We start from the raw sequence: 26,048 nt of genomic DNA, 5'->3' as shown, positions 1-26,048 counted from the left end.
GACGACGGAGCGCCGCTCACTGATTGGTTCCTGACGGCAGCGGGGCAGCGTGAGGGTGACGACAGAGCGCCGCTCACTGATTGGTTCCTGACGGCAGCGGGGTAGGGTGACGACAGAGCGCCGCTCACTGATTGGTTCCTGACGGCAGCGGGGTAGGGTGACGACAGAGCGCCGCTCACTGATTGGTTCCTGACGGCAGCGGGGCAGCGTGAGGGTGACGACAGAGCGCCGCTCACTGATTGGTTCCTGACGGCAGCGGGGCAGCGTGAGGGTGACGACAGAGCGCCGCTCACTGATTGGTTCCTGACGGCACCGCGGCAGCGTGAGGGTGACGACAGAGCGCCGCTCACTGATTGGTTCCTGACGGCACCGCGGCAGCGTGAGGGTGACGACAGAGCGCCGCTCACTGATTGGTTCCTGACGGCAGCGGGTCAGCGTGAGGGTGACGACAGAGCGCCGCTCACTGATTGGTTCCTGACGGCAGCGGGCGGGATCAGAGGTCGGAGTTGAGAGGAGAGGAAGATGGCGGCTCCCATGGGCGAGGTGTTCGCGCTGTGCGCCGATCCCGCGGCTGCTGGTTCCCGGCTCGAGGTTCGCTTCATCGGCGGCCCCAAGGTGAGGGGGACGGGGGACGGGGGACGGTGCCCGGGGGAGTGGAGTCAGATAAGGGGGAGGGAAAAAGGGAGGGAGATGGGGGTGACCTGGCCTTGGGTCAGGGGGAGGAGGACGAGGCCCCGGGGAGGAGGAACGGGGAGGTGGAGGAGGGGGCCCGTGGTCAGGGGTGGATGACCGGAGCCAGACCCAAGGTGAAGGGCCAAGCCCAAGGAGTTGGTGGGGGGTGGAGAAAACTGGGGGTGGGGGAGGGGGGACTGGGCCCATAGAGAATTGGAGAGTGGGGGAGACTCGACCCAGGCGAAGGGGAGGGGAAGGGGATGACTGGACCCGGGGGAAAGGAAGGGAAGGGATTGGGGGAGACTGGATCTAGGGGAAGGGTAGCAGTTATGTGGAGACTGGACCCAGGGGAAGTGGTGGGGTTTTGGGGGAAGACTGAACCTGGAGAAATTAGCCAAAGGAGAAACCCACTGACAAGATTCTGGTCATGGCCAGAATTAACACGCAACTAAGCAAAGATCTGGGCCCACTGCAATTCACCTATCGTCACAATCGCTCTTGAGCGGATGCAATTTTGCTGGCTCTCCACTAAGCTCTGGATCACCTCAAACAGCAACTCTTAAATACAGCTGTCCTTCATCAACTACAGCTCAGCCTTCAATACCATTATTCCCTCAGTGCTGGTCAAGAAGCTTAAAAACTCTGGGCCTCTGTACCCAACTCTGCAACTGGATTCTTGACTTTCTCATTGGAAGACCAGATAGTACGAATTGGAAACATCGTCTCCTCCTCACTGATTATCAACAAAGGTGCACTCCAAGAATGCGTGCATAGCCCACTGCTCTCCTCACTGTACAATTCCAAGGCCATCTACAAGTTTGCCGATGACACCACAGTTGTTGGCAGAATTACAACTGGCAATGAGGAAGCGTCCAGGAGGGAGAGGGATCAGCTCGTTGAATGGTGTAATGACAACGGCCTTGTGCTCAACGTTAGCAAAACCAAGTAGATGATTGCGGACTTCAGGAGGAAGTCAGGAGAACACGACCTAGTCCTCATCGAGAGCTCAGTAGTGGAGAGGGTCAAGAACTTCAAATTCCTGGGTGTCACCATCTCCAAGGATCTGTCCAGGAGTCTCCATATGGATGCAATCACAAGGAAGGCTCACCAGTGGCCATACTTTGTGAGGTGTCTGAGGTGGTTCTGTATGTCACCGAAGACTTGCGTAAACTTCTTCAGGTGTACTGTGGAGAGCATTCTGGCTGGCTGCATCACTGGAGATCCCAACTCTCAGGGCAAGAATAAACTCCAGAGGGTTGATAACTTGATCTGCGACATCACAGGCACCAGACTTCACTTCATCGAGGACATCTACACAAGGTGGTGTCTTAAAAAAGCGGCCTCTATCCTCAAGGACCCCCCACCACTCAGGCCAGGCCCTCTTCATTCTGCTACGGTCGGGGAAAAGGTCCAGGAGCCTAAAGACAAGCACTCAGCGGCACAAGAACAGCTTCTTCCCCCCTGCCATCAGATTCCTGAATGATCAATGAACCAAAGACACGGCCTGACTTCTCGTGGACTATTATTTTAATTTATAGTAACGTTTGCTTTATGACGCTGCTGCAAAACAGCGAATTTCAGGACTTGTTTGTGACAATAAGTTCTCATTCTGAGAGTGATTAGGCTGAGATTGTTCTCACTGGAACATAGGCAGCTAAGGGATGGCCTTTTTGTGGTTTATAAAATCGTCATATTCCTTTATTGTCATGTAATAGTACAGCTCATATACAAAATTGCCTTCTGCCTGCTGTCAGTCAAAGAGTCGCCATTAGTGTCGCCCGGCGCCCCCTACAGTACGAGAGAAAGAGAAGCAAAAGAGAGTCCCTTCAGAGACACTGAGTGTCCGTGGATTCACCTCAAGTTCTTCCGCAGCCTCACAAGGTCCTGATCGATCCATCAGCTGCCCGAACTCCAGATCCAAACCTCTGATGCGATCAGGAAGCCTTCAGCGCCCGAAGCCCTTTGTGAGGTTTTTTTTTCGCTCAGGACCCTCTCGACTCCTGCTCCGATACCTGGTTTCCAAGAACCAGTCCCTTTTATCCGAGGATGTGATCAGATCAGATACTATTCATTGTCGTGGTAATAAAACAGATGCTATGAGAGTCTAAAGTTCGAGTGCATGGATTTAAGTTAAAGGGGACCTGAGGGATAGGTTTTTCATAGAGGTTGCCAGAGGAAGTGTGTTGGACAGGTTGATGGATAGGAAATGTTACAGAGGATAGGGACCAAATGCAGGTCCGTGTGGAGGTTGGGCCAAAGGTCCTGTTTCTGTGCTTCGTGGTCCTGTGGAATGGGGAATCAAATAGGAGACTGAGAGGGGGAGAAAGATGTGGAGAATGGAATAGGGAGAAGGAAAGGGTGAATGGTCCATAAATAGTACTAAGCACAATAACAATTTGGCACATTCTCGATGGGCTGAAGGGCCTGTTTCTTTCTGTGCTGTGAAAGGGGAAATTAAACAGGGAAGGGGCCAAGTGGGGGTGTGTAATGGTTTAGAGATTAGAGTGGGGGCAAGGAGAAGGCAAATGGTGCTAAGCATGCTAAAATTTTGGCACAGGCTCGAAGGGCCTGTTTCTGTGACAGGAGCAGGCCAGTGTCCAGGTATGGAGGAGGCAGGCAAAGTTGGGGCCATGCAAGTGTTCCAAGGCGAGGTGTTTTGTGGGGAGTGTTTCACCTCTTCACAGCCCAAAAGCATCAGTAAGGTATACAGCAGATTTCCGATTTATTGTCGAAGTGCATACATGACAGCACCTACGGGCAAGGCAGAATTACCCTAACTGGCAGTGCAAAAAAAACTGTACACATGTAAACAGATAATGTATGTAAACAAACTGCAATACAGAGAGAATTAAAAAAATCAATAGTGCACAAGTAGATGTCCTTAAATGAGTCCCTGATTGAGTTTGTCGTTGAACAGTCTGAGAGTGGAGGGGGAGCAGCTGTTCCTGAACTGGTGGTGTGAGTCTTGTGGCACCTAAACCTCTTTCCTAATGGCAGCAGCGAGAGTATAGGGAGAGATTGGACAGATTAGGTCTTTATTCTTTGGAGCGTAGAAGGTTGAGAGGGGATTTGATAGAAGTATTTAAGATTATGAAAGGGATAGACAGAGTGGATGTGGATAGACTATTTCCGTTAAGAGGAGGAAAGATTAAAACAAGAGGACATGAGTTAAGAATTAAGGGGCAGAGGTTTAGGGGTAACATGAGGGGGAACTTCTTTACTCAGAGAGTGGTAGCCGTGTGGAATGATCTTCCGGGAGAAATAGTGGCGGCGGAGTCAATTATATTACTTAAGAAAAGGTTGGACAGGTATATGGATGAGAAGAAGATGGAGGGTTATGGGCATTGTGCAGGGAGGTGGGACTAGAAAGGGGTGTTTGGTTCGGTGCGGACTAGAAGGGCCTAATGGCCTGTTTCCGTGCTGTAATTGTTATGTTATATATAACAGAGCATTTGCTGGGTTGTGTGGATCCTTGATGATTCCTGCTGCTCTCCGACGGCAGCGTTCCTTGTAGATGTTCTCGATGGTGAGGAGGGTTTTGCCTGTGTTGTCCTGGGCTGTGTCCACTTCCTTATGCAGGCCTTTACACTCAGAGGTATTGGTGACCCCGTACCAGACCAGGAGCACAGCAGCAGATTTACTTCTGGCAGGAATGTCATCCTGCCTTGGGAATGTTTTCTTCCTCCTTAAATCCTCAAACTCCCATCCCAAGGATACTCTGTGTGTACCTTCACCATAGGGACAGCAACAGCTCAAGAAGGTAATTCACCGCCTTCTCAAAGCATCGCTGAAGTTGATTCCAAGGATGAAGGAGTTAGCCTGTGAGGAGAGGTGGAGTCATCTGGGACTTGCTGGAAAAAGCGGGATCTTGCCGAAAAATAAAATTATGAAAGCCATAGATGAGGTAGAGGCAGGAAAGTTATTTCCACTGGGAGGTGAGACGAGAACGAGGGGACATAGCCTCGAAATTTGGAGAAGTAGATTTGCGAGAGAGATGAGGACGAACTGCTCTTTCAAAGAGTGGTGAATTTGTGGAATTCTCTGCAGGAGGTGGTGGGCTGCTTCATTAAATATATTTAGGACATGATTGGATAGATTTTTGCTATGTTGAGGAAGTTGAGGGTGATGGGGAAAAGGTGGGTAAGTGGAGCTGAGTCCACAGCCAGATCAGCCACCGTTTTATTGAATGGTAGAGCAGGCTCGATGGGTCGAATGAGGTCCTTCTAGTTAGGGATGAGCCTCGACAGTGATGCCCTGTGAACGAAATTTTTAAAATAAAGAGTCGAATCTTTGCTGGTACATCTTGGTTTGGAAATAGGTCAACACTACATTGTCCATTTTCGTTGCCTGCCTGCGGTGATGCAGGACGTGGCGAGAGGTGTCAGGCTGGCTAATGCTTCTTCCGATGGTGGAATCCTGACACTTTGAGGGTGTGGCTAACCAATCCTGGGAGTGGACCCAGCCAATGGGCAACGTCACCCAGTGTGACTAAGGTTGACGTAGTGGTTAGCGTAGCGCCAGTGATTGGGACGAGGGTTCAAATCCTGTGCCATCTTATTAGGAGTTTATATGTTCTCCCTGTGTCTGCATGGATTTTCCCCGAGGGCTTCAGTTTCCTCCCACCATTCAAAAACGTTACGGGAGTTGTAGGGCAATTACGCAGCACGGGCTCATGGGCCAAAAGGGCTTGTTACCATGCTGTGTGTCTAAATTTAAATTTAGTAAAACACTGGGAGCAACTTTTGGGAGTGTGGTTTCTGCAAAGAAATGGATCAGAGGTCAATCCACAGGACTAAAAGAATGGCAGAGAGGATCATTTGAGTCTCCCTCTCCCCATTGACATTACCAGGATTGTTGACTGAAGACGGCAAAAATCGTTGAGGACCCCTTCCACCCCGCACACGGCATCTTTCAGCTGCTCCCATCGAGGAGGATCAGAGCCAGCACCACCAGGGTGAGGAACAGCTTCTTCCCACAGGCATCGAGAATGTTGGAACACCCAGAAGAAGTGCTCACACTGACCCTCCGAGACTCTCATATTCATTTGCACATATGAATACTTGTCCTACATATGTATTGCTTGTCCTGAATATGTGTCATGTCTGGTTGCGTGTCTGTGTTTTGCACCGAGGAGCGGAGAATGCTGTTTCATTGGGCTGTACTTACATTTAAATCTAGAGATACAACATGGTTACAGGCCCTTCCGGCCCATGATCCTCTGCCGCCCAATTACACCTGATTGATCATCACCTCCAGTATGTTTTCTTTTTACATGGTGGGAGGAAATTGGAGCCCCACACCGACACCCCCCACCACCCCAGGAAAACTCTCATAGACATGGGGAGAATGTACAAACTCCTTATGGTCAGCGTGGGATTTGAACTCTGGTCCAGATCGCTGGTGCTGCAACAGCTAACCGCTACACCAACCGAGCCACCCATGTAATCAGATAAACCTGACAGTTGAAGGGGTGGAAAAGAGCAGGGAAACCGCCTGTTCGACATCTTCAGCCTGCACTGTTTTCCTGGTCAAGGGACCAGGCAGTGTTTTGGCCTGGCTTCTTCCCTCTTTCAGGAGTGATGCCTTGTGTTTTATGATGAAACTGACCCCTTGTTGTACTCTTCTTGTTTCAAAGGGAAAGGGGCTCTTTGCCACCAAGACGATAAGGAAAGGGGAGACTATCTTTGTGGAGCAGCCCTTGGTTTCAGCCCAATTCCTCTGGAATGCCTTGTATAAGTACAAAGGTATGGACTCCTTCATTATCCTTGAGCAGCCATTGTCAAGGGGGCTGTATGAAAACCTCAAGGGGGTGAGGGGAACTGCACTTTTAAGGGAGTCCAGCGACTGAAATCCTAAAATATTTTTCATATAGTTGGGTGGTTATGCCTTTATTCCACCTTTCCTTCTTGATCTGCTTGCTTTTTGCTTTATATCTTGAAAAAGAGCTCGGGCTCCAAATGTCTGTAATATATCTTTACCTCCTATGGAAAGTGTTCTAAAATTGGATATACAATTATTTCGAAGTAAGGAAAACAAGTAGGTCATGGACAGATTAAAGAGGAGGAGATGCTTGCTGTCTTAAAGCAAATAAGGTGGATAAATCCCCAGGGTCTGACAAAATATTCCCTTGGACCTTGAGGGAGGCTAGTATATAAATATCTCTGATAGAAATATTAAGGTTAAGGTTCCATTATTGTCACGTGATACTACATTTAGAATGTAACATACATGAAATTCTTTAATTTCTATCTATCGCACAGTTGAGAGTCACCACTTTGTCCAGCACTCCTCACAGAAACCTACCGTACCTGGTGCTCCCAGGCAGTCTCCCCTCCAAGTACTGACCAGCCCTGAGCATGCTTAGCTTGGAGGGGAGACCGCCCAGGAATACCAGGAGTGGTGCCGGAGGATTGGAGGGAAGCTCGTGTTGATCCGTTGTTTAAAAAAGGCTCCAAAGGATGCCCTGGAAGTAAAGGGCCATGAGCCTGATATTAGTAGTAGGTAAATTATTGGAAGATGTTCTAAGAGATTGGATATACAATTGTTTGGATAGCCAGAAATTGATTAGAGAAAGTCAACATGGCTTTGTGTGTTTGTAGGTCATATTTAACTAATCCTATAGAGATTTTCAATGAGGTTTTCAGGAAAATTATTGAAAGAAAGGGTGTGGATGTTGTCTATATGGTCTTTAGTAAGGCCTTTGACAAGGTCCCACGTGGGAGGTTAGTTGGGAAGGTTCAGACACTGGGTATTCATGGTGAAATAGTGAAATTAATTTGACAATGGCTGGACAGGAGAGACGGAAGAAGTGATGGTGGATAATGCTTCTCAGACTGGAGGCCTATGGCAAGTAGTGTTGCCTCAAGAATCAGTGCTGGGACCATTGTGTTTGTCATCTGATCTGGATGACAATGTGGTCAATTGGATCAGGAAGTTTGCAGATGACACTAAGATTGGAGACGTGGACTGTGAGGAAGGTTTTCAAAGCTTGCAGAGGGATCTGGACCAGCTGGAAAAATGGGCTGAAAAATGGCCGATGGAATTTAATGCAGTCAAGTGTGAGGTGTTGCATTTTGGAAGGATCAACCAAGAAAGGACGTACACGGTGAATGGTCGGGCACTGAGGGGTGCGGTAGAACAGAGGGATCTGGGAATACAGATACATAATTCCCTGAAAGTGCCATCACAGGTGGATGGGGTTGTAAAGAAAGCTTTTAGTACGTTGGCCTCAGAAATCAAAGTACTGAGTACAGGAGTTGGGATGTTATGGTAAAGTTGTATCAGACATTGATGAGGCCAAATTGGGAGTATTGTGTGCAGTTTTGGTTACTTATCTACAGTAAAGATATCAATAAGATAGAAAGAGTGCAGAGAAGATTTATTAGGACGTTGCCTGGACTTCAGGAGCTGAGTTAAACAGGTTAGGTCTTTATTCCCTGAAGCATAGAAGAATGAGGAGAGATTTGATAGAGGTATTTAAAATAATGAGGGAGACAGACGGAGTAAATGTAGGTTGGCTTTTTCCACTGAGGATGGGTGAGATACAAACCAGAGGACATGGGGTAAGGGTGAAATGGGAAAGGTTTAGGGGGAACTTTTTCACACAGAGAGTGGTGGGGGTGTGGAACAAGCTGAAGTGGTGAATGTGGGCTCGATTTTAACATTTAATAAGTATTTGGACAGGTCCATGGACTAGAAGGGCCCTATTTCTGTGCTGTCATGTTCTATGGTTCTAAAGGATAACAAATGTAATGGGATGGCCCTTCGACAGGTACAAGCAAAAAAGAGGCAGCGCAAAACCTGCTTAATTTTCCAACACTTGTGCGTATTGCAAGCGACCTCTGTCTTATTTAGTTCTTCCAGGATAACCATATATGTAAAACCATATAACCACTACAGCACGGAAACCCGCCATTTCGGCCCTTCTAGTCCACACCAAACCAAGTCCTCTCCTCTATCCCACCTACTTGCACCCTGCCCATAACCCTCCCATCCATAGACCTATTCAATTTTTCCTTCAATGCCAAAATTGACCCCGCCACCACTAATTCTCCCGGAAGCTTTCCACACAGCCACCACTCTCTGAGTGAAGAAGTTCTCCCTCATTGTATTTCTAAACTTTTGCCCCATAACTCTTATGACCTCTTGTTTCAATCTTTCCTCCCCTCAAGAGAAAAAGCCTATCCACATCAACTCTATCTATCCACCTCATGATCTTAAATACCTCTGTCAAATCTCCCTCAATCTTCTACGTTCCAAGGAATAAAGACCCAGTCTACTCAATCTTTCTTTCTAATCTAGATTCTGAAACCCAGGTAACATTTTCGTAAATCTCTGCACTCTCTCCACCTTGTTGATATCCTTCCTATAATTCGGTGACCTACACACAGTGCTCTAAATGTGGCCTCACCAATGCCTTGTTCAGTCTCAACATCACTTCCCAACTCCTGTATTCTATGCTTTGATTTATAAAGGCCAGCAAACTAAAAGCCTTCTTCACCACCCGATCCACATGAGATTCTACCTTCAGGCGACGATGAACCATTATTCCTAGATCTTTCTGCTCCACTGCATTCCTCAGTACCCTCCCATTTACTACGTATGTCCTGTTTTGATTATTCGTTCCAAAATGAAGCACCTCACACTTCTCAGCATTAAACTCCACCTGACATCTTTCAGCCCACTCTTCTAAGCAATCCCTCTGCAATCTTTGAAAACCTTCTTCATTATCCACAGTTGCACCTGTTTTAGTATCAGGATTTTTTTTTCCCTCTGCTGTCCTGCTCTGCCGTGTGTCTGTCGGGGATGGGGAGGAGGTTTTCTCTGCATCTCGCCTGGCTTGCCTTTGCCCCTGGGAGTGTTGTGATGGGACAGAGGAGAGAGCACTTTACTGAATCGTTGTGCATTTGGATTTATCCCCAGCATGCGATCACTGCATGACGTCTCTGGAGACTGCCCAGGAGAACAGCCGCCGACTGTCAGCCAACCCCAAACTGAATCTTCCCCATCCAGAGCAGTGCACCATCCGGAGGGAGCTCTTCGATACTTGTCCCATGTGCCTGGTAAGTATTGTCCAGAGTTCAAAAGCGTTTTGTCCCAGAATAAGAGCAAAACACAAAGTGCTGGAGCGTCAGGCAACATCTGTGGAAGGTCAACGTTTTTGGTAAGAACCTTTCATTGGGATCAGCAGGTCCTTGATGGATTCCTGAACAAATGTGTAGGGAGGAGGGGGTGAGGAGTGATAGGTAAATATGGGTGGGGATGGTTTTTTAAAAAAAAGAAAAGAGCTTACTATATATATATATATATATGTAATAGTTGAGTTTTTTTAGATCAATTTTTTGGGTCAAATTTGCCCAGGTCATACTTTTGATCACAGTAAATACTGCGTCAATCAAGGCATTGGGTGCTCGGATGGGTGGGTCCAGGTGGTAAATCTGCGGCAGGGGTGTTGGGAGCTCTGGTGGGCAGGCGGTTGGAGCACTGGGAGCTCAGGTGGGCAGGTTGTTGTTAGCACAGACAGGCGGGTGGTCAGGGCATCGTGAACTCTGGTGGGTGGGCAGGTGGTTGAAGCCAAAAATGGGAGGGGTGTGGGGAATTTGACTTTTACAAGTGTCATACGGAAAACAAGCAATTTTTGGGCCAGTAAAGGGGAATTTGACTATTACACAGGATTGACTATTACACGAGTGTATACGGTAAATGATAGGGGGAAAGGGTAGAGAGTTGAGAAAGATGTTCTCTGATGGGAGGAAGGAAGTGGGTGGGGATGGAGGGAGGAAGGTGTGGGTAAAGTTAAGGGGCAAAACTTCAGGAGTAATATAAGAGGATGCTTCCTCACTCAGAGTGGTGGCTGAGTGAAATGACCATCCGGTAGCTGCAGCAGGGTCAGTTCTCTTTAAGAGGAGATTAGATGAGTACATGGTTGTGAGCGGGTTGGAGGGTTATGGACAGGGAGTGGATAGGTGGAACTAGTGGAATTTCATGTAAATCGGTGCGGACTGGAAGGGCCAATATGACCTGTTTCCGTACTGTAAATTGTTATATGGTTATACAGAAGGGAAAGAGAAGTGGAGAAATGTGACCAGAGGGATGAGGGAAAGTGGTGATGGGGGGGTTGAAATGTTGGGGGCAACCAGAAGTTGTGATGTGAGATGAATTGACCTCCAGTTTTCAGTAGCCCACCCACTCCTTGGCTATTCCTCTTCTCTGGCGTCCTTCCTCCTTCTCTTTCCCTTCCCCTTCCCTTTCTAACATCGGAGGGCTTCTTTCGCAGCCCTCTGCCTTCTCCTTTATCACCTCTTTGCTCGAAGGATGTTGCCTGCCAGAGATGCTACCTGTCCCTCCAGCACCCAGTAATGCTCCAGTTTTCCAGCATCTGCTGACTTCTCGTTCCAAACATAGACCCTTCTAGCACAGTGCAGGACCTTCAGCCCACAATGTTGTGCTGACTGACAGAAACATCCTCAACAACCTAACCCTCCCTACCTTAAACGCAGAAGCCTCTATTTTTCTTGTATTCACGTGCCTGTCGCCAGGGTCTGTTGAAAGTCTCTATTGTTCCCACGTCCACCATCAGCCCTGACAATGCATTCCAGGCACCACCACTCTCCATATCCCAGCCTTTCAACATTCAGAATGCTTCTATGAGGTCGTCCTTCGTTCTTCTGTACTCCAAGGAGTCCAGTCCCAAGAGCTGTCAAATGTTCCTTAGATGCTAATCCCTTCATTCCACAAATTATTCCTCTGAATCTTCTCTCAACCTTTTCCAATGCCATCAAATTCTTTCTTCAATAAAGAACCTAAAAGTATTCCCTGCACTGCAAGTGAAGTCTCACTGGTGCTTGATCAAGCCTCAACATCACATCCCTGTTCCTGGATCCCATCCCTTTAGACATGAACGCCAACATTGCATTCAACTTTTTCACCACTGACTCAATCTGGAGGTCAACCTTTAGTGCAGTAGTTTTCAAACTTTTCTTTCCACTCACATCCCACTTTAAGTAATCCCTATGTCATTGGTGCTCTGTGATTAGTAAGGGATTGCTTAAGGTGGGATGTAGGTGGAAAGAAAAAGTTTGAAGCCACTGTTTTAATTGTCCCTAATTGACTCGTTATGTGCATGGCTTCAGAACTCCAAAGGAAATGGGCCAGTGACAATTTTTCTCAAGCAAAATATTTCTGTTACAATTCTCAATCTTCCCTTCCCAATCACAAAGGGGGGGGGGGGGGGGCAAAGGCAGAGATGATAGGTGGAGAGAGGAGGGAGGGGACAGAAGGAATGAGTGGGGAGAAGGGATGTGTGGGTAGGGGGGAATGGAGGGGAGAACTGGAAAAATTGGAAAGGGGGAGGGAAAAGAAAAGATGAGCAAGTTTAGCAAAGAAGTCAATGTTAAGACCCTGAATGGAAGGGTAGCAGCTGTTCCTGAACCTGGTGGTGCGAGTCTTACGGTACCGAGACCTCTTTCCTGATGGCAGCAGTGAGAAAAGAGCATGTGCTGGGTGGCGTGGATCCTTGATGATTGCTGCTGCTCTCCAACGGCAGCGTTCCTTGTAGATGTTCTCGGTGGTGGGGAGGGTTTTGCCTGTGATGTCCTGGGATGAGTTCACTATCTTTTGCAGGGCTTTACATTTAGAGGTATTGGTACTGCGTGACTCTGGAAACAGAAACTGTAGGAAACACTGTAGCTTAGTCAACCTGGTTGCCACAGACTCTGGACCCGTGTCCGAGCTCAGTGTAGTATGGTGTGGAGGAACGTGGGCCCTGTCTCTGCGAGGGATGTACTGTTGCGCTGCTGCCCTGTTAATTGTCACTGTTTCTTCTCCAGGTACTTTACTGCAGTGCTGAGTGCAAGCAGGCTGCGTGGAAGCAGTATCATCAGGTCCTGTGCCTTGGTCCTTCAAAGGATGACCCTCAGCATCCGCTGAACCAGCTGCAGGAGGGGTGGAGGTGAGTGTCCTTGCTCATGAGGTGCACCAAGAGAGACTGACTACCACTGCAGTCAGGGAGTTTGTGGGGACAGGCCTCGGGATAATAATCCCATTCAATGGCACTTCACGTGGTTTGGAAAACCACCCACTCCCCAGTCTTCTCCCCATAACTCCTGACCCAAAGGTTAAGCTGAGTCTCTGGATAAACTGTGGGAGGTTCAATACAGGTAATTGCCTGACCATGTGGACAATTTGCCCTGGTTTGCCATGTTCATTAAAAAAGCAGGACAAATGGTGCCACATCGAATGGCCACTCCCTGGGCCTTCTCTCAATCATTAGGACAGCCCCTGGCAACATGATCCTAAAGGGCAATTGAATGGCACTTGGTCAGCGATACTTTGCACCATCTGCGTCCAGACCTCATCACAGTCTTGGGAAAATAGATTCATACACTCACGGTTAGTGGGCGTAGAAACGGCGCAGTATGGTTGGCATAGTGGTCAGCGCAACTCTGTTACAGCGTCAATGATCAGGACAAGGGTTCGAATCCCGCGCTGTCTATAAGGAGTTTGTACATTTTCCCCGTGTCTGCGTGGGTTTTCTCTGGGAGCTCCAGTTTCCTTCCACCTTTCAAAACATACCGGGGGTGTAGGTTAATTGGGCGGCACAAGATTTGTGGGCCAAAATGGCCTGTTACCATGCTGTATATCTAAAAAAAATTCTTTAATTTAGAAACTGGCTTTTTGGCACAACTTTTCCATGATAACCCCTACTCTAATCTTTCTTTGGCCCATATCCCTCTAAACCTGTACTGCCCATGTACTTTTCGAAACATCTTGTAATAGACCACCTTATCTGGCAGCTCATTCCACAAGCCCACCGTCCTCTGTAGAAGGGCACTCAATAAAGCTCCACTAGACCCTGCCGCTTCCTGTTAGTTCTGCCTTGCTTTAACGTCCCAAAATGAATCGCTTCACACTTGCCAGAGTTAAATTCCACCTGCTATTCCTTGCCCAATTCCAAAGTTCAAGTTTATCGTCTGACTGTACATAGACAACCAGACGAAGTTGTGTTTCTCTGGACCACAGTACATACACAATACACAGCATGTAATAGAGTACGACAGCCCTTCAGCCCTCAATGTTGTGCATGTATTCCTTTTTTAAAAAAGTACTAACCCTCCCTCTATTTTTCTTCCATCCGTGTGCCTAAGAATCTCTTTAAATGTCCCGAATGTTCCAGCCTCCCCCACCATCATTACCAAGGAAATCCAGGCACCACCACTCTCTGTGTTTATATATTAAAAAAAGCAGCCTTGACGTCTCCCCTAAATTTGCCCCCCTTCATTTTAAACAGATGTCCTCTGGTTTTTGATATTCCTGCCCTGGTTTTTTTTAAACTGTATAAATACTTGAGATGATTTACTCAGTTACAGGATCCTGTTCATCAATCTCACAGCCTGTGGGACGAAGCTGTTCCCCAGCCTGGCCATCCTGATTTTGATGCTCCTGGACCTCCTTCCTGATGGCAATGGGTCAAAGACCCTGTGTGAGGGATGGAAATAAATTCAACTCCAGTCGTCAGAGGAATACTCACTGTGTCGTCGTGCTACTGAGAATTATCTCGAGCGTCTCACCAAATCATCCCTTTATTTCGAATGTCCATGGGATACAACCTCCTTTCAGCCCCAGTATTGAGGTGGGGCAGAGAGGAGTAGTCATCTGTGGTTTTAATTTAGACAGACAGCACGATAACAGGCCCTTTTCGCCCATGAGCTGTGTCGTCCAATTTAACCTAAACCCCCCCCCCCCCCCCGGTATGTTTTTGAAGAGTGGAAGGAATCCAGAGCACATGGAGGAAACCCACGCAGACACTGGGAGAGCTTATAAATTCCTTGCAGACGGTGCTGGATTTGAACCTGAGACACAGGTGCTGTGACAGCGTCACGCTAACCATGCCCTGGTTCCCGCTAGTGATGTTCTGATGCACGTATGAGTAGGTGCTGGTTGAAGTGCAAGCAGCTTGGGGGTGGGAAGTTGGCAGGAGCTCACCAGGCCTCAAGGTAGTTAATGTGACTGGTAGTTGTCAACCACTTTGTTTCTACTCTGGGGAGAAATCCAGATGATGAAATACATTCAATAAAACAAACAAAGGAATTTGTGTCAAGCACATTTGCTCCAAGTTTTTCCTTCTAGAAATTTTTGTTAAACGTGTTAACATTGCAAATAACATAGGCTGTAAACAGGCACGATGTAATCACACCTCCCTGCCAAAGGTGGCAGTGCTCAGGCCCAAAACATTGCTGACCTTTTATCTCCTATGGATTCTGCATGACCTGCTGAGTTTCTCCAGCATGTTTGTGTATTATAGTACCACAGGTGATTTGTAATTACAATATACCATGATATTAATTTTTAATTTGGAGATACAGGGCAGTAACAGGCCCTTCCGGCCCATGAGCCCGCACCGCCCAAACACACCCAATTAACTTAGTAACCTTATACGCCTTTGGAATGTGGGAGGAAAACAGAGGTCCCAAAGGAAACCTGTGCAGACACGGGGAGAGCATACAAACTCCTGACAGCGCCAGATTCGAACCTGGGTCACTAGCGATGTAATGGCATTGCATTTCTATACTAACCATTATTATAGGCAAGTAACCTTAAAAATATGGTAAAAGATTGTAATTAAAATTTTGATCTGGGAATGAGTCTATAAACACATTGTATTGTGTTCATTGCCCTCAACGTCTGACTCCACTTTTCTGAAGACTCTCTATGTGTGTGTGTGTGTGTGTACAGGTGTGAGTGTGATATGTAAAGGTGTGTGTCGGTGGGTGGGTGTGTGTGTGTGTGTGTGTGTGTGTGTGTGTTGTGTTAGTGCTCTCTCTAGGTGATTAAATCAGTTTTCTCCCTCTATTTTAGGAACATGCATTACCCTCCAGAGACAGCCAGTATTATGCTAATGGCCAGAATGGTTGCCAAGGTGAAACAGGTAATTTAAGAGACTAAATTTAAATTTGGACATACAGCATGGTAAGAAGCCACTTCGGCCCACAAATCTGTATCACGCAATTACACCTGATTGACCTACAACCCCCAGTACATTTTGAAGGGTGGGAGGCAGGAAACCGGAGCCCATGGGAGGAAAACCCACACAGACACGAGAGCATATGAACTCCTTACAGATAGCACATGGTTCAAACCCCAGTCCCAATCACTGGCTCTGTAACAGCGTTGTGTTAACTGCTATGCTAGCCATGGGAAAATATCATAAGGGCCAACTAGGCTATCATCAGGGCTAGGTCCAACACATGAATATTGGGACACAGGCTCTGTTTGATGCATTCCAAATAAGATGCAATAAGCGGTGTGAATTGTTTGGATAATTATTATCCAGACGTGGTTTGCAAACAGATTGTTGGGTGGGAAGATGGTGAGTGATCAGGCCATGAGCTGAACTGGTATGCTTTCCCAGGATTAATCCTTCATCTGAATCGGCTGATCTGCATTCATGCCCTGTACGGTGTTTGTTATGGTAATGGGTGGCCCTTGCCTGATCGCCTTGAGCGTTAGCTGGATACACCCAGTGTAATAACGCAGGGGAGCAGCCCTGCTGGAGGTGTGGCCTTTCAGATGAGGTCTTTAACCAAGAACCCCGCTGCTCTCTCCAGGGTATGGAGAGAAGCAATAGGCATTATTCAGTCAATAGAAAATAAGTTTTTCATGGAAGATTCACTAATATTAATTAAATTACTATCTATGTAGAATAATGTCTTCCAATATACAGTGCCCTCCATAATGTTTTGGACAGAGACATTTTTTGTTTCCTTTATTTACCCCTGTGCTCCACAGTTTTACATTTGTAATCAAACATTCACATGTAATTAAAGTGCACCTTCCAGATTTTATTCAAGGTTATTTGTGTGCATTTTGGTTTGACTGTGTAGAAATTACAGCCCCCCAATGTTTGGGACATTTGGCTTCACAGGTGTTTGTGAGGACTCGGGTATGTTTAATTGCTTCATTGGTGCAGGTAGAAAGGAGCTAGGCTGGTTTCTAAGCTTTTGATCACCTTTGAAGTCTGTCGTTGCCATTTTTCAACACGAGGACCAGAGTTGTGCCGATGAAAATTAAAGAAGTTGTTATGAGGCTGAAAAACAAGAATAAAACAATAAAAGATGTCACCCAAACCTTAGTATTAGCAAAATCGACGGTTTGGAACATCGTTGAGAAGACAGGGCATCCTGGTGAGCTCAGTGATCACAAAGGGACTGGTATTCCAGGAAAGACCTCCACTGCTGAGGACAGAAGAATTCTCATCAGAATGAAGAGAAATCCCCAACTTATGTCCGACAGATCAGAAACACTCTCAGGAGGCAGGTGTGGATGCGTCAATAACGACTGTCCACAGAGGATTTCATGAACAGAAATGCAAAGGCTACACTAAAATAAATGATTAATTATTGAAAAATATTGAATCATTCACATGACACTGTTAGAAGCTGAAATGTAATTATTTGAAAATATAAGATGAGAATTAACATTTAAAACGCAGAATTCTGCAATAACTTTGGGCAACAATTTTTTTTCCCACCAAAAGGTTTCCTTCCTGGAAAAAAAAAGTTGGGGTTATGATAGACATCTTCAAGCTGAACACAAAGATGATTTCAGTTTTGCTGTATCACGTAGAAAGTTGGAGAAATATTAAATGAGCTTTGATTGAACTTAGCAGGTTTAATCACATCTCGACGCTGACACGTTGCGTCAGTTCAACTGGCCTAAAAATGTTTTCCTGCTGATTTTCATTTGTACTCAGCATCTGATGCCTCTCATGTCAGTGTCCACCAATGGTGGGCGGGCATTGATGGATTCCACTTGTCCCAATGTCTTGGTGTTCCTCACTCCCTTCACCAAGATCAGCGAGGAAGACGTCGAATTGCGAAGGCAGAAAATAAGACATGTTGCACTTCATAATTTTCAAAACTTGAAGCATTTTAAAAATGTGACAGAAAATCACAAAAATAGGTTGCGCCTGAAAAATAGGACGAGATAGGAAAATCTTAAGGTGATTTTTGTTTTCGTGATCAGCCAGTCCAAAATCCATAAAATACACCCAAAAGTGTTCAGGATGCAAAATCTTCGACGTCCAGTGTAATTTTTAGGCAGAATAGAATTCTACACATTTTGATGGTTTCCACTGATAACACTGGGGATCATTACTGCAGCGCTCCTTGTGAAGTTCCACATTCAAGTTTATTTATCATCCGATTGTACAAGTACAACCTGATGAAACAGCGTTCTCCGGTCCTGGGTGCAAAACACACAGACACACAACCCGACATAACACACCTACAATACATTTGCAGGACAAATTATACATATATATAAATATTGTTAAATAACTAGAGTCTCGGAGGGTCAGTGCGAGCAGTTCCTTTGGTCGTTCAGTATTCTCACTGCCCGTGGGAAGAAGCTGTTCCTCAACCTGGTGGGGCCAGCTCTGATCCTGATGGGAGCAGCTGAAAGATGCTGTGAGCAGGGTGGAAGGGGACCTCAATGATTTTCTGTGCCCTCATCATACAACAATACCGGTCGGTAGACCATGTTGATTTGGGAGTGAGAGGGAGAGAGACTCCACTGATCCTCTCCGCCACTCTTATGGTCCTGTGGATTGACATTTCTCTGCAGTAACCGTACCACACTGTGATGCAGCTGACCAGGAAGCTCCCGATAGAGCTCCTGTAGAAAGCTGACGTGATGATGGCCAGTAGCCTGGCCCACCTCCATCTTCTCAGAGGAACAGTTGATTTTCTCCTTCCTGACAAGTGAGGAGATGTGTGTCCAGGAGAGGTCAGTTGTTAAGTAGATTCCCAGGAACCTGGTGACAATCACAGTGGAGCTGCACATTCAACCCACCAACTCAATGCAAACCGTCTGGACCCAAACCATCGACTCCTATTTTCTCCACGGATGCTATCTACCCTGCTGAGTTCCTCCAGTTTCACGCTACTCGCTGAAGAATCTGGTGCCTGCAGTTGAATTGAACAAGTATGTGTGTAGGAAGAAGATGGGCAAAATGCAGGCAAGTAGGACTAGCCCAGAGTGTCAGCTTGGTCAGCATGGAGTGGTTGGGCCGAAGGGCTTGCTCAGCACTGTATGGTATTGGTGCTGTTTTGTTCTGTAAGCATTGATAACCTTGTCTATACCGTTGTCTGGCCATCAAAGTGTTGGGCGGGAGGAGAAGGTGTCAGTTGTTGAACCTCATCCTAATGACAGATGTTTGGAGCTGCCAACAATTCTGTGCTGTGAACTAACTTCCATTTCTGCACCTTTCTAAAGGCTAAAAACAAAGGGCACTGGATGAAGATCTTTTCCCAGTTCTGCAGTCGAATGGCCAACGAGGAGGAGGAGATTGTACATAAACTGATCGGGGACAAGTTTAAGGTAGGTGTTGCACCAGTGTTCACTCCCTCAGCACAGCTTTCACTGGAACAGCTGGCGGGGGAGGAGGAGGCGCTCGAGTTGGGTACTGGCATTGTTTCGGCCAGCCCCCTTCTCCCCACTCCCGAAATCAGTCCCGACAGTGTGGGGACAGCCCGCGCCGGCTGCTCGACAGTGTGGGGACTGATTTCATAAGTGGGGAGAAAGCGGGATCAGTGTGGAGACGTCCCCGCGCTGGCCACCTGACAGTGTGGGGACTGGGAGAGGTCAGGCACTGGCCAGCTGACTGTCATCTGAATGCAGCCACATTCATGATGGCTGGGGAGGCCACTGTACTGCAGGGTTTATCCCTCTCGGAGAAGGGTTACCAAGCTCGCCTTGCAGGTGCCTTCTGCACATTCACGTGGCCTTCCCACAGCCGCATTTTGCCAAAATATGCAGCTTTACAAGCGGGACATTTGGCTACCTGAAAGTGCCTTAAGAGTCTCTTTGATGCCCTCAATGTTTCAGCCTCCACCACTACCCCTGGCAAGGCATTCCAAGCATCCACAACTCTTGTGTTTAAAAAAAAACTTGCCCATGACATCTCCCCTAAACTTCCCTCCCTTCACTTTGTACACATGTCCTCTGGTGTTTGCTGATCCTGCCCTGGAAAACAGGTGCTGACTGTCCACCTCAGAATCTTGTAGACCTCATCAAGTCTCCTCTCATCCTTCTACACTCCAAAGAGAAAAGTCCCAGCTCACCTTGCCTCATAAGACTTGATTCCCAGTCCAGGCAACATCCTGGTGTCTGTACCCTTTCCGTTGCTTCCACATCCTTCCTGTGTAGAGTTAATGTGACCTCTTGACTCCTGAATTCAATCCCCCTATTATCTCACAGGCCTTCTTTAACTATCCTATCAGCCTGTGTGGTGACCTTGAGGGATGAATTTTCCCCCCAAGGTCCCTCTGACCATTAACCCTGTTCTCAGCCTTCTGGTTTGTCTTTCAAAAATCTATCACCTTACACTTATCCAGGTTGAACTCCACTTTTCTGTCCAACTCTGCAACCTGTCTATATCATCTTGTAACCTTCAACAATCTTCAGCTCCATCCACAACTCCTCCAACCTTCATGTAATCCACAAATTTACTGACCCATCCTTCCGCCTCTTCATCCAGGTCATTTATAAAAATCACAAAGAGCAGAGGGTCCCAGAACAAATCCCCGCGGTCCCTCCACTAGTCACCGACCTCCAGGCAGAATCCTTTGCTCCCACTACTACTCTCTGCTTTCTTCTTACAAGTTAATTCTTTATCCACACAGCTAATTTTCCACTGATCCTGTCCCTCATGACTTATGGATGAGTCTCGTGGGGCATCTTGTTATTTAAAATCCAATCAGGCAACAGCTACTGCCCGTCCCTCATCAATTTCTTTTGTTACCTCCTCGCAAAATCTCAATTAGACTCGTGAGGCACAACCTTCCCTTCACAAAGCCACGCTGACTATCCTTGAGTAGACTGGACTTCTCCAAATGCTCATAAGTCCTACCCTTAAGAACCCTCTCCATTAGTTTACACTCCACTGACATCAGACTCACCGGTCTAGAATTCCCAGGATTCTCCCTGTTACCTTTTTTAAACAAGGGGACTACATTTGGCATTCTCCAATCCTTCAACACCTCCCCTGCATCCAAAGCTACTGCCCCAGCTATCCCTTCCCTCACTTCCCACAGCAGCCAGGGGTACATCACATCCGGCTCCAGAACGTCAATCTTAATGTTTTTAAGATCCAACACATCCTCTTCCTTAATCTTCTCATTGTCCATCACACAGGCCTGTTCTATTCTGACCTCACCCTGATCAAAGTCCTTTTCTCTTGTGAACACTGACACAAAGTATTCATGTAGAACCTCCCCAAACTCCTCCACCTCCAGGCACATATTGCCTCCTTTATCCTTTAGCGGCCCCACCTTCATTCTCATCATCCTTCTGTTCTGTTCTTCACATATGCATAGAACAAGACCTCATACCCGCTTCAAGCTCTCCTAAGTCCTTTCTTAAGCTACTTCCTGTCTATCTTGTACTTCTCATGAGTCCTTCATGTTTCCTACTTCCTATATCTAACATTTGCTTCCTTCTTCCTCTTCACGAGTTGCCTGACCTGTTTCGTCAGCCACGGTTCCCTTTTCCTACTATCTTTTCTTTGTCCCATTGGGGCAAACCTATCCTGAACCCTGCACAAGTGGTCCCTAAACCCTCCCATTACATCTGTGCTTTCTCCCTTGAACATCGGTTTCCAATTTACTCTCGCTAGTTCCTGCCTCATCCCTTCATAATTAACCCTTCCCCAATGAAACACTTTTGCATTTTGTCTGATTTTATCCCTGTCCATGCCTATACTAAATCTCAGTGAGTTGTGGTCACTCTCACCAAAATGCTCCCCCACTGAGAGGTCCGCCCCCTGACCAGGTTCATTGCCCAGAACCAGATCCAGTCTGGCCTCTCCTCTGGTCGGCTGGTCCACACTCTGTGTCAGGAATCCTTCTTGGACACACCAGACAAGTTCAGCCCCATCTATCCCTCTTGCAGTCAGGAGGTGCCAGTCAATATCAGGGAAGTTGAAATCACCCATAACTACAATCCTATATTTCCCACCGTTCCAAACTCTGCCTGCTCATCTGCTCCTCGGGGTCCCGAGGGCTATTTGGGGGCCTATAGGCGTCTCCCAGCACAGTGAGAGCTCCCTTCCTGTTTCTGACTTCCACCCACATCGACTCAGTGGACCCTCTCTCTACAGCCTCCTGCCTTTCTATAGCCTTGATACTATCCCTGACCAGTAACGCTACTCTCCTACCATCCCCATCCCTTTTCCATCTCTAATCCAATTCCTTTTAAAACACTTAAACCCCAATACCTGCATCTGTCAATCCTGCCCTTCCTCCAGCCAAGTTTCAGTAATGGCCATAACATCATAGTTCTCCACTGTCCTTTTCTTCTCTTTCTCCTCCTCAAACGGGGGTGTTCTCCCCATTTTCCGGTGCCCTGTTCAGTCCTTTGCTTCCCCGGAATCTGCAACCCCTCATCAATGCTGCCGATCATAGGCGCCACCATCTTGGGCCTAGACCCCAGTTCACAGGATTTTAAAATAAACCACCGTCGGCAACCTTAACAGGGCCGCTTAAAGCCTGCAGGGAGCTGTCGGCAGTTGGACCCTGCGGACGAGCGGTGTGTCTCCTCGCTGTCCACGGGTTCACACCAGCTGCGCCGCGCCCGTATTCTTTTTGGGGAGAGGCACCAAGGCTTTGTGCGTGGGAAATTGTGACCTTCCTTGAGGTTTTTGAAGGGATGACCAAGAGGAATCTCAGGCAGGGCAACAGAAGCCTATGTGGACTGCAGCAAGGCCTCTGAACAGGTCCCGCATGGTAGCTGTGGTGAATCGGTGTTGAACTGTCAATCCCCGCTGTGCTTAGTCTGCTTTACTGACATTGAACGTGTATTATCTCAACCACGAAAGACACTCCCCTTGGGTATAACTGTGTAGGCACCCGTTGTCTTTCATTATTGTACCACTAGTTTCTGCTAATAAAAGCCATGATTCCTGGTTAACTACATTAACTGGCACTTCAGTAGCCTAGTCCAGAAGGCCGCATCACAGGGCGGGTGTGCAAATGAGGTAGGCACGCGGAGGTAGTGGAAAGTTGTTGTTTTCTCCAGATTGGGTCTGTGTCCAGTGTGGGGTCCACTGTTGTCATCTATATTAACATGTGGATGAGAATACAGCAGCTAGCATTTTGGATGACAACAAAACAGGTGGGACAAGGCAGCCATTCTCAACCTTTTTTTGAGTATACCCCCCCCCCCCCTCCCTTTCCCCTAGAACTCTGCTCAAAGTTTCTGGGCCCTCTTCCCTGTGAAGCCATCAAGTTTAGTTGATTTCTTCCGTATTTCTAACAATGATGTAAAAAAACATTTTATGATTTCACTCTGTTCCCCCTCCCCTGAAATGTGCTCTGGCCCCCAGGGCCCATGTTGAGAAAGGCCTGTTCTATTCTGACCTCACCCTGATCAAGGTCCTTTTCTCTTGTGAACACTGACACAAAGTATTCATGTGGAACCTCCCAAACTCCTCCAAGTACTGTCCCCTGTAGAGGTCAGTGAAGTAGGTTACAACAGGATCAGCTGGGACTGTAGACAAGGGAGTGTCAGATGGAATTGAACTTTGACATCTGTGAGGTACAGAAGTTATGGAACCAGGGAAGGAGACATGCAGTGAACAGCAAAGTGCTGGAGAACAAAGAGACCTTGGTGGGCAAGTGTATAGTTTTCAGAGAATGGGTTTTATCAGGAGGGGAGGAATTAATAAATATTTAAATGTTTTATAGAATTCTATTGGGAATCCATCCTCTCCTGGTGTTTTATTATTCGGTAGTTTTTTCTATTATCTCTTGTATTTCTACTATTTCAAATGGTTCTGTTAATTTATTTTGTTCCTCTTTTTGTAGTTTTGGTAGTTCAATTTTAGTTAAAAATTCATCTATTTTGTCTTCTTTCCCTTCGTTTTCAGTTTGGTATAATTGTTCGTAGAATTCTCTGAAGTTTTCATTAATCTCCGTTGGATTATATGTGATTTATTTGCCTTGTTTCCTTGATGCCAACACCATTTTCTTAGCTTGTTCTGTCTTAAGCTGCCATGCTTGAATTTTGTGCGTTTTTTCCCCTAGTTCATAATATTTCTGTTTTGTCTTCATTATGTTCTTCTCCACCTTATATGTTTGTAATGTTTCATATTTTATTTTTTTATCTGCCAATTCTCTTCTTTTAGTTGTATCTTCCTTCATTGCTAATTCTTTTTCTATATTTACTATTTCCCTTTCCAACTGCTCTGTTTCCTGATTATAGTCCTTCTTCATCTTGGTTACATAACTTATTATTTGCCCTCTAATGAACGCTTTCATTGCATCCCATAGTATCAACTTATCTTTCACTGATTCCGTATTTATTTCAAAGTACATTTTAATTTGTCTTTCAATTAATTCTCTAAAATCCTGCCTTTTAAGTAGCATGGAGTTTAATCTCCATCTATACATTCTTGGAGGGATGTCCTCTAACTCTATTGTCAATATCAAGGGTGAATGGTCCGATAATATTCTAGCTTTATATTCTGTTTTTTTAACTCTGTCTTGCATGCGAGCTGATAACAGGAATAGGTCTATTCTTGAGTATGTTTTATGTCTACCCGAGTAATATGAATATTCCTTTCCCTTTGGGTGTTGTTTCCTCCATATATCCAAAAGTTGCATTTCTTGCATCAATTTAATCATAAATTTGGTTACTTTGTTCTTTCTGTTAATTTTTTTCCCAGTTTTATCCATGTTTGAATCCAAATTAAGGTTGAAATTCCCTCCTATTAGTATGTTCCCTTGCGTGTCTGCTATCTTCAAAAAAATATCTTGCATAAATTTTTGATCTTCTTCGTTAGGTGAATATACATTGAGTAAATTCCAAAACTCCGAATATATCTGTCATTTTATCATTACATATCTCCCTGCTGGATCTATTATTTCCTCTTCTATTTTAATTGGTACATTTTTACTGATTAATATAGCTACTCCTCTTGCTTTTGAATTATACGACGCTGCTGTTACATGTCCTATCCAATCTCTCTTTAATTTCTTGTGCTCCATTTCAGTTAAGTGTGTTTCTTGCACGAATGCTATATCAATTTTTTTCTTTTTTCAGTAAATTTAGCAGTTTCTTCTTTTTGATTTGGTTATGTATTCCATTAATATTTAAAGTCATATAGTTCAACGTAGCGATTTCATACTTTGTTTATCTTCCCTTTCCGTTTCTTCATCATCACCTTTCCTTCTTATCCATTTCTGCTTTCTTGTTTTGAACACTTTATAAGATAACATTTCTAAAACATCAAACATTTCCCTTATTCTCCTATCTAAAATTTCTTTAACCCCACTATCCCCTCCCCTTCCTGAGTTGCCCTTTATCCCTTGTCAGGCAACCACATCTCCCCTTTCCATTTGGATTTGCGAATTCACTCGCAAGCGTCAACTGATTTCGCAGTGACCGTAACTCCTCCCCACCCAGCCCCCCCAGAAAAGATTCTAATTTTCATATACAACAAAGGCCACTCTCTTAATTCCCTCCTTACTTCCTCTCTTCCCTTTCTTTCCCTTATTAATTCTTATCTATACTCTATATATTTTCCTTTAAATACACATACACTCATGTACACACATATATGCATGCACACATATATGTATATATATATATAGTTTGTGGTCATTTTTGCTCTCGTTACATGTCTTCATCTCTCTTCCTGTTTTGTAGTTGTTCTGCAAATTTTCGTGCTTCCTCCGGATCCGAGAATAGTCTGTTTTGCTGCCCTGGAATAACTATTTTAAGTGCCGCTGGGTACTTTAACATAAATTTATATCCTTTTTTCCATAGGATCGCTTTTGCTGTATTAAACTCCTTTCACTTCTTCAGGAGTTCAAAACTTATGTCTGGATAGAAAAAAAATTTTTGACCTTTATATTCCAGTGGCTTTTTGTCTTCTCTTATTTTCTTCATTGCTTTCTCCAATATATTTTCTCTTGTTGTATATCTTAGGAATTTTACTAAAATGGATCTTGGTTTTTGTTGTGGCTGTGGTTTAGGGGCCCTTTCTATTTCCATTTCTTCCTGTAATTCTGGTCTTCCTAGGACCCTGGGGATCCAATCTTTTATAAATTCTCTCATATTCTTGCCTTCTTCATCTTCCTTAAGGCCCACTATCTTTATATTATTTCTTCTATTATAATTTTCCATTATATCTATCTTCTGAGCTAACAGCTCATGTGTCTCTTTAACTATTTATTTAATTCTTCTAATTTCTCTTTTAAGTCCTCTACTTCCATTTCTACGGCTGTTTCCTGTTCTTCCACCTTGTCCATTCTTTTTCCTATATCTGACATGACCATCTCTAATATATTTTTGTGTTTGTGCCTTTGTGTTTTCTG

The 26,048-nt window shown here is 45.8% G+C and overlaps 1 protein-coding gene across 1 annotated transcript in view; it reads left to right on the top strand.

Annotated features, from left to right (window-relative positions):
* The first annotated feature begins 504 nt into the window (after positions 1–504).
* smyd5 (SMYD family member 5) overlaps positions 505–26,048 on the top strand; it is a 44,208-nt gene continuing 18,664 nt past the window's right edge. Inside the window, exons 1-6 of the mRNA XM_069923408.1 lie at positions 505–615; positions 6,308–6,416; positions 9,595–9,734; positions 12,501–12,622; positions 15,529–15,598; positions 18,946–19,050. Coding sequence (XP_069779509.1) covers positions 523–615; positions 6,308–6,416; positions 9,595–9,734; positions 12,501–12,622; positions 15,529–15,598; positions 18,946–19,050 — 639 coding nt within the window. The 5' untranslated portion in view covers positions 505–522. The remainder of the gene's footprint in view (positions 616–6,307; positions 6,417–9,594; positions 9,735–12,500; positions 12,623–15,528; positions 15,599–18,945; positions 19,051–26,048) is intronic.

This window comes from Narcine bancroftii, chromosome 3, assembly GCF_036971445.1.
Source record: "Narcine bancroftii isolate sNarBan1 chromosome 3, sNarBan1.hap1, whole genome shotgun sequence".
Classification (NCBI taxonomy): Eukaryota; Metazoa; Chordata; class Chondrichthyes; order Torpediniformes; family Narcinidae; genus Narcine; species Narcine bancroftii.
Note: the sequence above shows the minus strand (reverse complement) of the source record. Positions and strands in the feature narration are given on the sequence as shown.